The sequence below is a fragment of the Ylistrum balloti genome, unplaced genomic scaffold (assembly GCF_031769215.1).
Source record: "Ylistrum balloti isolate Yb309-2 unplaced genomic scaffold, AGI_CSIRO_Ybal_v1 Utg369850, whole genome shotgun sequence".
Classification (NCBI taxonomy): domain Eukaryota; kingdom Metazoa; phylum Mollusca; class Bivalvia; order Pectinida; family Pectinidae; genus Ylistrum; species Ylistrum balloti.
This window is the reverse complement of record NW_026782003.1, coordinates 4,005,454-4,019,466: the sequence shown is the minus strand read 5'-3', so window position 1 is coordinate 4,019,466 and position 14,013 is coordinate 4,005,454. Positions and strand designations below refer to the sequence as shown.

Here is a 14,013-nt window from a genome sequence, read left to right as displayed (position 1 = left end):
ACATTTTAATCTGAATTAACAAGAATATTTCGGTCACTCGAAATCTTGGAGGCCTTTAAGGTGTTTTGGAAGCCTTTAAAAGGGCCGTTTGCCGCTAAGGCTATGTTTATTTTATAAAAGTGTTGAAAATGATATAACAGAGTTGGCTAAATATCAATTTGGAATTTCAATTTAGTAATAGATCAAAAATTAAATGACAATGACAGGCAATAAATAAAAGATATTAGAAAAACTTTCAAAAAAGCTAGGTATTATAGACATTTTTGGACAAATAAAACTTTCCAAGTTTAAATAAATCTTCTATTGAAATTTCAAAAGTAAAGGAGATTTGGAATTTTAACAATTTATTACTATTTTGATATTTGAAAACCGTTAGACCTTTTATTGTGAACATTAAATACTCTACGCCTAACCAGTCTTCAATTTGGACAATACCGATTGTGCTTCTTTAGAAAACTTGATGTTTTCAATCAATGATCAATTTTTTTGAAGACTTTATCGTAAGAAATATAAGTAAAACAATTTCATAATCATGATATAAAGGGAAAAAATCTAGAAATGATTCTGAAAGAAGTCAATTAAAGAAAATTAAAGATTGGAAGAGGGAGCAGTTTCAAATGGTGCTACATTTATTTTGTCATAGTGATAAAGTACATTGTATGTGACATTTTATGAGAGTTAAAACAATTACTGTGGCAGTAACATAAAGTTTGATTTTGTCAAGCAGAAGGAATTAATCTTTGAGCGATGAAGTTAAAAAGATGCTAATTTGATGACAGACATTCTGATCTTATCATTGATCAAACAATACATCTTTAACGTGAAATCGTGAGGACACAAAGCATATAATTACTTGAAATATTCACCCCGTTACAGCCCAACTTGTCACTTCACACGTGTCATAAGGAAAACATGCAATTGGTTTATACCATAGTGACACATGTAACTTCTAATTACATTCATTCTACAACTTAGACTGCCATTGTCAGAATTCGGCAGTGACGGAAAACAGCTGAATTTTAGCACGTGCAGTAATTCGAAAGATTTTCTCTCTCAACCTAAATATTACGTTTAGAAATATAAATAGTTGTTAAATTAAGCGATTTTACATGTTGTTATGAACATGTTGATTTAGGAATATTCATAAAATCGCTGTTATATCTGATGAAGTTTGGAACTATGTTTCCATGCGGAGCAATTACTTTGACGCTCGTCATCGGACAAAATTCAGCGTAACGTCAACGTCATGTAAACAAATACTAAACAACAAAATTGTTTAAGTTTCAGCAGTCTGGTTTTCAATCCTTGTAGCAGGATAAAAAGGACACATGGCCAGAGTCTCAAAATATCAGCTGTATTTTGGCTCGGGCCACAGGCTTGCCTCTTTTGTCTTTCTTCACCCTCGCCAAAATACATCTTATATTGTAAAACAATGACCATGTATTCTCTTTGTATCTCCACGTCGTATTTACATTCACTATATTTTACATTACAGTGTTTGTGTTATGATAAGTATTTCCACGCTGTCTGATAAAATATCGATATCCGTATGCAACTGATAAACTAAATTTTGCATCAACGTTTTCTGTAGCAATACAGAAAACATTTCATATAATGATAATCTTTAAAAACCCTTGTCAGGAAGAAGAAAGCCTTTCTGGTTCAATGTGCTGCATAATACACGAATGTTATATTAACTCAAGTGCATTAGGAAAAGAAGCTTATAATTATCTTACACACAAGTGAATTAAGTGGATTAGTATTTACATAATATATTCACGTCCTTTATCGCTGTAAGTACAACTGCACTTAACGTTTTAAGATTAGGGTTTTGGAACGCAGCCTGACAGTATCGCTGACATGAAACACGCATGAAATGGCCATGCTTTTACAATTTTGAACTTTAGGCGAACCCTAGAGGGAGCAATTTTCGCGATGTCGTTTTTATACTTGATCTTCTCGATATATCAGACATTAAATAAATGTCATGTCCGCATTATTCATTCGGTTCACACATATTTTTCAAATGTCATTTATCTAATTTTAAAGACATGTAAATCAATTAGATGTTTTAGAACTTGGTTGTGCGTGATTGTCTTTCTCATTATGAAAATACACGAGACTATAGCTTTTTTGTGGAAGGGAGGGGTGACACTTTTATTTATTGTGCACACGTGATATTAGTTTTATTTGATGCAGAATAGTTTGCTGTATGTCTAGATAGCCATATATAAAACACTACCGATATACCACCTTTATTATAATTACCTGTGTTTATTTGAAATGGTTGCTATTTGAGATTTTATGGTTTAAACAACATCGTGTGGATACGGAAGCATAGTACTCTAACTGGACACATTATATAGACAATATTGGAACAAGCCCTTATCTATTTAAAGATTGACGTCAAAGAAAGACAAGAGAAAATCTATATAAATGACACTAGAATCGTACCGGTAAGAAATCCGCAACACTCCTTATTTCAATTACACAAACGACAAAGTCGAAAGGAAACAAAAGTAAGAAAGTCATCGAAACTAATGGATATCCTTTACATTATGGAACGTAGAAAAAAGTCTATTATAGTTGCTTTTTATGCCTTTGCAGTGGATGTCTCCATAAATCGTCTCTTACCAATCACACATGTGATAACAGTAGGAATTATTATGTGTGTTTGCTGATGACAATCGATTAAATTAAGTTTTCAAAGTTAAACTTTTCAACTCAATACTATCCAAAATGGTGAGGAATAGTCTGAAAAGTTCGAATCAAACTGCAATGTGGAATTATCCTCCCCAGGGTATTTGTAGTAGATGACGTCATCCCTTTCGAGGTATCCGTCCTACCACCCAAAAGACCTCACCGTCATTATGGTGTGGTTGCCTGACGCCAGAACGGCAGTCTACTTCTGGCCGACCTGAATTGTACACATACTCTACATGGGCATCAAGACAGGGTTAGTGAACATTGAAAGGAAGAACGCTGTTGAACATTGCACGTAACTTCCAGTAGCCATGGTTTACCCGAATCGCGCATTCTTGGTACTCACTAGGCCTCCGCCTCTGATATGGACCCCGTATTACGTGTTATAAAACATGTTATATAAATAGCCGTTAGTTTACCATAATGAGAGTCCCGAATTTTAAGATTTTAATTTTTTTTTCTCTGACACACTTAACAGTAAAGGTGTGCTGTTCCACAAGGACAATGCCCCTATTCACAAGTCTGACAATGCTGTGGCTGCCATTAACGATTGTGGCTTTGAATTGGCTGAGCGTCACCGTTATTCGTCTGATCTCGCACAACAGATTATTAACTAATGCAGGCTATTTCTAAAACTGAAAAGGGCCATTTTCGGTACGCACTTCCGGTCAAATGTGTATAACAGTGTGTAACAAGAAGTCAAAATATATCACATCAGTCAAATATCAAAACAGAGAGAGTAGATTACACATGGACAAATCCTTTCACAACAAAATATATTTATATATATTATAATGCCAATTTTTCCTGATTGACTAATTGATTCTTAGAACAAAGAATGAATGATACACAATGCCTCTTTCCTGGTTCATTACACAAAATGTACATAATACTTAGCGGTCGTTTTTTGTTTAAATGTGTCCAATAATTTTCGAAATAAAAATTGTGAGCCTTGTATTAAGATTGAATAAGTTAGGCATGAAATAGTGGGTGTCATTTGGAAAGCTATGAGGTAGAACTCTAAAGTAAACGAGGCAAGTGACTTTTGCAAACGTTACACCAGCGATTCAATACTTGCATAAGAAAGGTCTAGCACCTAAAATATTCATACTGATATGGTAGTAACATTAGGGAATGATGCCCTCTTCATATGCTACAATGAAAAAATTGTGTGATGGATTTAAGCGTTGCAGGCAGAGCCTTGGGGATGACGCCCGTCCAGGAAGACCCGTCACTGTTGCAACACCAGAAATTATCAATAGAGTCCATGATATTGTTATGGCTGACAGGCAAGTTACAAAGAGAGATATATAGCCAGTACAGTTATGATTTCACAGGAAAGAGTACATTCCATTCTTATGGAAGATCTTGCAATGAGAAAGCTCTCATCCCGTTGATTACCAAGACTTCTGACATTTGATCAGAATCACACCAGGCGGACTTGTTGAACCTTTTAGTGGCAGATCATTGAGAGGTTTGTGACTATGGATGAAACGCGGGTCCATTATTTCACACCTGAGGCTAGACAACAGTCTAGCCAATGGGAACACACTGGTTCATCCCCGGCAAAGACCATTCCATAAACTGAAAGGTTGTCATCTCGGTTTTCTGGGATGCTAATGGTATTCTGATGGCATATTATCTGCAAAAGGGGCAGGCGATCAATGACACATATTATGTATCACTTCTACGGTAGTTAAGTGAAAATATTAAACTTAGACGCCCCGAGAAACTCGGTAAAAGTGTGCTGTTCCACCAAGACAATGTCCCTATCCACAAGTCTGACAATGCTGAGGCTGTCATTAACGAGTGTGGCTTTGAATTGCCTGAGCGTCACCGTCGTTCGCCTAATTTCGCTCCATCAGGCTTTCGACTATTTCACACTATTTCCAAAAGTGAAAAGGCCATTCCCGGTACCTACTTTCAGTCAAATGATGACATCATACAATCAGTGGAGGACTTTCTGAACGGTCAAGAAACGAAATTCTTTAAGTCACATTGAGGCCCTTAAAAATCGCTGGCAAAAAGTGTATAGATACTGAAGGGGACTATGTTGAAAAATGCAACATGTCAGCCAGAAGTCAAACTCTTAAATATAAGGCTCACAACTTATCAATCAGCCCTTGTATATATGGTAACTTCGGTTAGATCTGACAATGGACATTCCAATCCCCAGTCTTCCTAAAACACACAAAAAACCCAGAATTATACCAGATGCAATTTACAGGGGAAAAAACACACAAAAAGTCTGGTTCCTCGATTCCTCCAGATTCAAGCACTTCAGTTCAACTAAGACAATAGACAATTACTGCAAACTTTGTCCTCACAATTTGTCATTACTTTAGAGATCCAGGTTTATAAGCTGTAGAAACAGAATATGCAGAGTTGTCTTTCCTCACATTTCACTACAGAATATGTTGTAGTTTTCCAATAACATTTTTTTTCGAAAAAAAAATCGGTTTCAGCAAAAGTTTCGAGATTTTGTAGTCTGGCTATGTCAATAATAATCTTCTCTGGTATGGCCTTACCAGTAGGATAAAACCAGGTGATTCAGAGGGATAACCATTTTCCTCTCCATCGACTTCACCCATATAACTTAAGGTCTATCCAACTTGTGATAATTTTTTTTATATCTTATCATGTATATCGACCTATTTTACAACTTATTTGTATTGCTTAATGTAGAAGATTTAGGAAAGATTCCTAAATGACTTCTTAAGGTACAGCAAATGCTATATATCACCGTATTTATTCTGTTTATCGTTGACTGAACATTACATAGTGAAATGACGTGGTATAGTTTTATTCACTCCATGCCTATCCAATCTGGATGAAAATAATCAGAAAAATTGGTATCGAACTGATGTCGTGCTTTCGTATGATCCTTTACAGGATATTTAAAGTAGATGACGTCACCTCCGGCAAGATATCCAGCCCACCAACCAAAACTCCCGACTGTCATTATTGTGTGGTTACATGCCACTAACAATCCAAAATCAACTTCCGGTGATCTTTCATGAAACACGATCTCGATTTGTGCGTCGTTAAGAGGTTTTAGTTCATGCCTTGTTTCCTCGACATCTTCAGAACAGACTACAAACATGGCATTCGTATACTTAGATAAACAATATTGTATTGCGCGAATTACGTAATTCGTTGGGGCAATATTGTACCCAAACGATGCAAACCTTCGTGTCAGATAATCCCCACGTCTTATATGAACTCCGATAAATGTTACGCGAGTTCCACCAGGATAGAATTTCGTGGCTATGTCACGAAGAATCTCGTTCGCGGCATACTGTATTGATCTTTTCAGAGAAAATTCGTTTTTAATTTCCTTTTTATATTTTTCGAAAAATTTCCATGACTGAAAGTAGTGCCTCAGCATTACATTTTCGGGAGATTTCCTTACTTTATCGTAGATAAGTTTCTCCCAAATCCCTGCGAATTCGATCCGTTCATGCTTCCACCTCTCGCACGTGAATGTCCGATTATAAACAGCTTTTGCCGTGATATGAAACATTTGCCACAGTTTATCATCCTCTGGTAAAACCAGTGTTCTGTTCACGTCCTTGGCTATGCCATAGGCACTTGCATATTCGAACATGGTGTTTCCAAGTCGACCGATCATTTCTGGACAGAGAAGAAGGTTGTCGGTCCAGGTCTGGTCACAAGAAGGATAGACAGCCGACATAACCAATCCCCTATACTTGGACCTGTACGCCACAGGGAACAGATAATTCACTGTCGTAAAAATTCCAATGACAATGATGGATGTCACAACAGCGTTACCTGTTGAAATAAAGTACTTTTCAAACAAAACATGCTTCGTGCAATATGGAAATCATCAATTAGCCTTCATAGTGCTACTAAGATACAAAGAAAAGTTACTTTCCCCGAATTGAGATAAAGGACCTCAGCCAAAATGTTATATCACAATTTTCTTTATTTCTTTATGGAATGGAAGAACATTCCTACCAGAACGTAACAGCATTTTTATGGGCAAATAGAGACACAGATTTTGAACCGAAAGAAAGTAAACTTCAAACTGACGTTTCGTAAAATATCCTTTGCAATCCACATCCTACTGCCACCCCCCCCCCCCAAAAAAAAAATAATAATGAAAGCACAAATGAGATGTATCTTTACACTTTGACATCAATCAATGGCAAGAGAGTGTTATTAGAAAGAAAGAAAGAAACCCAATGCTGTGTGAAGACTTGACCTCTCCTACCTGAATTCTCTAGCCTCCAGATGAATAGTTTTCTCATTGTGTAGTCCTCAGACCCTACACGTGAACTACACGGAGCGATACTGCTGTTTACATATGTCTAATGTTGTAAATATCAATTCTCCTACTCAGCTGCTACCTCGGTTTATGGTAATCTTTAAAAAGTTTATTGAAATTGAAACATCTGCTTTAACATTTAAGCGATAAACACTGTATACAGTCAGTGACATAAAACTCCATCAATACATTTATCACCCCTGTGTCGTTGTGACATTTGCCATTTGAAACCTATCTCGAGGAAGAAAATTATTTTACATTGATATTATATATGAAAATAGCAATCACAGACGTTTCTGTCTTGAATGAAGTTATTTACATATAAAAATGACGTAAGTTTATGAAATACACCGCGAGGTTTGTACTACTTGTTAAGTATTCAGCTACATTCCCTATATCGCGACAGTCGCAGTGAAAGGCGGCTCTCTGGCCTATTGTCACGCTGCATCCTCGCCTAGACGTAATAATCAATGAGGATTTTGAAATCTAAAGATCACATAGAAATGCTTTATTCTTCTTTATTGTTTGTAATAATTTGTATCCAAACATCCCCAAACGTATACCTAAATCCATCATACTAAACTCCAATTTTACACTAGTTCATTGGTACATACTTGAAAAATATCTTTTCTCCGATAGAGATGTACTTGATTGTGCTCTACTCGCAAACAAAACCATGTAGCGCTGTTCTTCAGTCGATATCATATTTCATTGAATTTAAAAATCAGATAAGCGATACTTTGCTACAGACTAACAGTAAATCCCTAACCAATACATCCTTTCTCCCTATTCATTCATATCACTTTAAATTTTTTATTTACCAACCAGAACTAAAAAGAAATAATCACAGACTCCTTTGTTTCGTCTTTCCAAACCCTTCTATATTTTCGTCTCATGGAATTCTTGACGAGATCTAGTAGGATGAAACATATGTATAATGTATAAATATTATATAGGGATAGTATTATTCACTTCTGTGTGTCTATTTTTATATGGTGGCCCCCGAAATTTACCATAATATTGTATTCCACGTCTAAATGGCACCTACAACGGTTCAAAACACGTTAAGTTCTTGATGTTATTTCAGATAAAAACTTCATCTATTTTACAACAAATGCAAAACAACTTACGTTATTCACTCTTGTTGGCCCGGACCGGATGGAACCACCAGGATTTTGGAAAGAAAGTGGAATACCCGTGGAAAACCCACGAAGTCGGGCAGACAACTTCATTTATTTGTAAACATTTTAGTGGAGACGTAAAGGTACATTACAAATTGTCATGACAGCTATCCCTGAACGTTTCTTCTGGAACGCTAGATTTACGTTTCAAACGATTACCTGAAGTATTTATTGAAACGTTGAGAAATGATAAGTAACTTTCGTAGCTAATTCTCGCCACAAAAAAGTGCACTCTTTCGCAATAAAAAGGAACACGACGAAATTCAAATTAAAAATTAATACGCTGATGGCCAAGTTGTGAGCACGATTGAATTTCTGGTTGACAATATCAACAGTTTAGGTGGTCGGAAATTCCAACGGACTATTGATATAAACAAGGCCCTTTTCAGGTCCTTCGTGATGTGTTGTCTGTCAATCACAAGGAGTTCGTATCGACCATGTTCATTAGACATACAACGTCCACTCATGAACTTGAAATCAAAGACACGATAGACTCCTCTGCATCTTTGTTTTGACATACTTGGTGGGCAACTTGCCTTAGCTGGTAATTGCCGTTTCAGGATGACTGGAAAGGAAGACACATCTGAACTGTTCGTTACCTTATGTTACCTTATGTTGTCTCTGCCCGCAGGACCTGTTGGTCCTCTATAGGCAGCTCAAAATTGTCATTATGTCGGTTTAATGTCCTTCCGGTGTCTTTATCTGGTCCATATCTTACTGTATAATTAAACCTCAATGGATGTCTTTCCCAATATTTGTCGAGCCTGTTTTTGAATTGGTTTGTTGTGGTAGCTGTAACAACTGTGTCAGGGAGGCTGTTCCAAGTGTCCACTACCCGATGGAAAAGCTGTAGACACGCCTGAACTGTCCTTAACACAATGTGTTCAAAGAAAATTCAGTATTTTCCTGTTCCATTGTATATCCCCTCTCATTCTTCTAAATTTCAACGCATGTCTAAGTTTTATTACTAAATTGTTATATTCCATATAGGGTCGTCAGAGTTGTTATCAAGGTAAATGAATGTACGTCTCATTAGGGTTCTGTATATGTTTTTCGAATGTGAGATGTTTGTCAATGGTAACTCCAATGTCCTTTTCACTGTCCACGTTCTCTAAAATCTTACTTCCTCCTCCCTCTTTGCGCATACTGTACTCTGCTTCTTCTACCTGTTTTCTTTGTTATGAATGGATAGGACCTTGCACTTATCTACATATCCATTGGTATAATCCGTTCAGATCCTTCTGAAGAGTAGCTTTATCACTGCTACCTATAATTTCTCTAAAAATTTTGGTGTCGTGTTCAAAGAATCGTATTGTTCCATTGTAAGCATGTCTAAGTTTTATTACTAAATTGTTACTCGTCAGAGTTGGGTTAAATGGAGTCAGTGGCATTATCTACATGCATATGGGTGGTTTTTTCCAGTCCCAGAATTCACACTGTACAAATCTAGGGACTTAGTGGAGACGTACATCCACTTCTTGTGTAAAAATAATCACAAAACAAACCCTCACCTGTCAAAACCAAGATGTCCGACTGTCTGTTTTTTTCAGTCCAAAAAATACATTATGCACAACTAGGGAACGGTAACGTGAACTGGCACCTAAAATTTGAGAGAGTCCATCAAATACTTCTCTAGAAATAACAACAACACTCGCATAGCGAGATTTTTTAAAGGATGGATAACGGGCAAAGCGCGATTTTAACATTCTACTAACATAACAGTCACCATCTGATGAAGATGGGCAAATAAATGAATAAAAAAGAAAAATTAAAAACGGAATAAAAAAACTATGTTAGAAATTGCCGTCAGGTAAATGTTTGGTATGTTCACACAATGATGTAAAACAAACATACATATATTAAGAAAAAACATAATAAAGCAACAACAACAAAAAACATGAAAAAAAAAACAAACACACACACACACACACACACAGAGAAAAGAGATATTTGTCCCAACTGAGCGTCGAACCTGTTGAACGTACTTTAAAGTAGAACTCTTTGTTGTAGAGGAAGAAATGGTATGCTGTTGACAACTAGGCCATGGATGGTCACAGGTCCAATAATTATTTCATCTTATTTAAAGTAGTATATTTACCACGGCGTTTTTAAAAGTGCAGAGGTGATGGCCGAGTCACTAGTAAGTATGCCTATTGGGTTGACATTATTTTTTTCTTCATATAATTAAAGTTCTACTTCACCAGTTAACCAGATAAATAGCACCTTGTTATACAAATATAGACACAGGAACTCTGATGTTGAACTATGAATCAATCTGTAAATATATCTATATAGACTTATATAACGTTAGAGTTATAAGCCACATTTATAATAATATTGAAATGAGTGACTTAAGGTTCCTTACAAGTTAAAAGAAATAGACATAATACCACACAACCTAGTTAATTCGTTGAAAAAATGACAATCTCAATAGACCATACACAGATATAGATATATTAAAAAACATTTGATTCCAAATCATTTTCTTTGTACCTGCAATCACTGGCTGTATATATACTAAGTGTACAGGTTATCATATGAGTTTTATATCATTTGATTTAAAAATGTAGAGTACAAAATCGGAAAACAGAGGTAGCAACAATCTATTTTTTGATTTCACAATCGATTTCTGAATGGCACAGCCGATGAAAAGCACTCAATATTATATAAGACTATGTAGATATATTAAAACATATGACTGGGGTAAAATTTACTGAATAACAGATGGATCGAAGTTTCTGTTTTAATACATGAATTTCCAGTTCAAAACTTCCCACTTCGAGTTGATACCATTTAACAGAGCAATTGCTAGTATATATCAGTCATGACACAATGAAAACAAAATGGATAACAGAATGTAGAATTCCCTTCTATTCCTACTACATCAATCTCCAGTCAGGGCACTCAAGAGATTAAAAATGAGCTGATGACTGCATTGCAGTACTTTGTATATATTTCTCTCTCTGGTCAATTCCTTTCTTTCCCATGCTTTGCTTTTTTAGTTGGTGTCTCCCTAGACACTTGTCTTTATGTTCTTGGCTGTAAATGTCATCTGATGTAATTCTGTTTTTGTGTTGTAGGAAGACTGGACATTAGTATGCCAATTGTCGGATCTAACCGGAACAAACCGAAAGAGGGTGAAGATAGATGACAGAGATATTGTTATCATAAAAGCTAAGGCAAACGTATATGCCTTAGATAGTTTTTGTTACCGTAAATATCTTATTGTCTCCCTGCATTCTTTCATTCACCCAATAGACTGCTTATAGTGTAGAAAACAAAGCGAAAAAAACACAAAACAAAACAAAAAGTTAAAAATTTTGAAATTTAACATTTGACGTGTTATTTTTTATAGTATAATGCTTATGATATGTTCTGTTATTTGAAAAAGAAAAGATATATTACATGTACTATTTTTGTTATTTACTCAGATTGTTTCAAAGCTGTTACTTTTCTGTTGTTAGATGCTGGAGGACCTTTGTATAGTGGAGACATAGAGGTATGTAAACAACATTTTGATGTAAAATCATATGACATTACTTATAGGAAATATCCATTTCCCATCAAGCTTTGGAGAAAACAGATTGAAAATCAATTCTAAGCCAATCAGTTTTTTATCAATTAAGACTTTACAAATTTAAGAACAGTTTGATTTCTTTGTCCATATGTATTTTTCATAAATATATATAAATCGCAATTCTATTTTTTAGGACTTTGGAGGGAAGACTTGTATTGTTTGTCCTTGGCATAAATATAAAGTAGCCATTGACCGAGGAGAAATGGTGTACCAGGTCTGTGAAGCATTAAGAAATTTTTCAGTTCCCAACACCTTAAGAGGCATGTTTAGCTTTATAAGAATTTTATTTACAATAATACTCTCCATTTATACAAAATGCAGTCCCCAACACCTTAAGAGACATGTGAAGTTTTAGAAGAATTTTATTTACAACAATACTCCCCATTTCTACAAAATGCAGTTCCCAACACCATAGTAGGAATGTGTAGTTTTATGAGATTTTAGCTCAAGTGGTCCAAAGGACTGGTGAGCTTACGCCATGTCATCTGTCCAGTGTTGGTTAACTTTAAACTGAAAATTGCTACTAGTCATGAACAACTGAATAAATCTTGACTGATTTGTCTTAGGCAGTCTTGGGGGAAGGAGAACATTTGTAGAAATATTGATTTTCAGCTCACTGGGGTCAGAGGGGCAAGCCCCAAAAGCGGAAATTAAGCAAGTTCTGTAAAAATGGACGAATTTTGCAAAATTGGGTCTGAAGTTTTCTTGGATAATGAGCAAATTAAAAAAATCAAAAAAAATTCTTCTGTAGATATGCTTCAATATTGTCCCAATTTATTCTGAAACATGCTCTGCTGAATGAAAATCAGCTGTATAAACTGTGGTTTCTGCCCTCAGGGCAAGAAGGGCAGACAACATGGAGAAAGTTCTTTATAGTTTTTCTTCTTCTGTAAATATATACCAGGTATCAGGATTCTGTCCCAATTGGTCTGAAGCATACATGGGTGAAGCAGAATCAAATTGTGGTTCTTTGCCCTTTGAAATGGGGTCAATTTGTGGTAATAAGGAAAATTCTCCAAAATCATTCTTTTATGGGAATGCCTTGATTCTGTCCTCATTCAGTTTGAAGCACACTTAGTTGTAAAGAACCCGAAGTTTGTATCAAAAAGGAGTCCGACATCAGAGATGTGGGACCCAATATTGGAAATGTAAGTTCTTTAAAATCTTTCTTTGGTACAAGGATAATGTCCAAGTTTGGTCTGCAGCAGTCGGTTTTTATGAATACTAAAATCTGACTTCTGTTGGCACCCAATCGGGAAGTTATTTCAGAAGTTTGTCATATTTGAATTTTTTATTAAATGACTGAATAACTGAATAGCAAGGTGAGCAATGCAGGCCCCATGGGCCTGTTATCACAATTGTACCTCCCATTTATACAAAATGCAGTCCCCACCACTTATTGAGGCATGTACAGCTTTATGAGATTTTTATTTACAACCTTACCCCCAACTCATACAGAGTTCTGTCCCCACCACCTATGGAGAATGCTTTAGATAAAATTTGGTCAAGATCCCTTCATCCAAACTCACCCCCTCTTCTGATCATGCCTTTGAAACTTGGTTAAGTATGGGGATCCAGACATATTTGGTGTATAAAACTGATTTTTGGAAATTTGTCCTTTGTCATATTCACCAGTATTAATCTTAATTATCTTCCATGTTTGATTTGATTGTTTATATGTCTTTCAGTCCTGTGATCCTCATAACTTAAGAAAGCCTGCAGTTTGGAAAAGCAGTGGTGTTAAGCAAAGGACACATGCAGTAAAGGTCAAGGATGGGAATGTCTATGTGAGATTTTCAGATTGTACTGGGAAGGTTCCATCTGACCAATACAACAATAAGGAATACAGAGAGAGACTGGGGTTGTCATGAATCATATCTACAGCCAGGACAACAGTGATAGTTGCAGACTGGAGTTGTCACAACGTGTGTCTACAACCAGGAAAAGAGCCAGAGGTTATGTCGTGTCTACAGCAAGTACAACAGAGAGGTCTACAGAGACTGGGGTTGACAGGAAAAGAGAGGTCTCCAGAGGTTATGTCGTGTCTACAGCAAGTACAACAGAGAGGTCTACAGAGACTGGGGTTGACCTGACATTTGTCTACAGCAAGTACAACAGAGAGGTCTCCAGAGACTGGGGTTGACCTGACATTTGTCTACAGCAAGTACAACAGAGAGGTCTCCAGAGACTGGGGTTGACCTGACATTTGTCTACAGCAAGTACAACAGAGAGGTCTCCAGAGACTGGGGTTGTCTTGACATTTG

General features: G+C 36.2%; 2 protein-coding genes across 2 annotated transcripts; one reads left to right on the top strand and one right to left on the bottom strand.

Annotated features, from left to right (window-relative positions):
- Window positions 1-5,509: 5,509 nt before the first annotated feature.
- On the bottom strand, window positions 5,510-6,974 carry LOC132545536 (galactoside alpha-(1,2)-fucosyltransferase 2-like). The gene is made up of 2 exons (XM_060209221.1): window positions 6,938-6,974; window positions 5,510-6,495 (listed from the first exon to the last, which is right to left on the bottom strand). Exons 1-2 carry the CDS (start codon window positions 6,972-6,974, stop codon window positions 5,510-5,512), a joined length of 1,023 nt encoding a protein of 340 aa, XP_060065204.1.
- Window positions 6,975-10,234: 3,260 nt separating this feature from the next.
- On the top strand, window positions 10,235-13,758 carry LOC132545554 (Rieske domain-containing protein-like). The gene is made up of 5 exons (XM_060209241.1): window positions 10,235-10,312; window positions 11,253-11,385; window positions 11,637-11,671; window positions 11,883-11,963; window positions 13,438-13,758. The coding sequence occupies exons 1-5, from the start codon at window positions 10,298-10,300 to the stop codon at window positions 13,618-13,620; spliced, it is 447 nt and encodes a 148-aa protein (XP_060065224.1). The 5' UTR covers window positions 10,235-10,297; the 3' UTR covers window positions 13,621-13,758.
- Window positions 13,759-14,013: the final 255 nt, after the last annotated feature.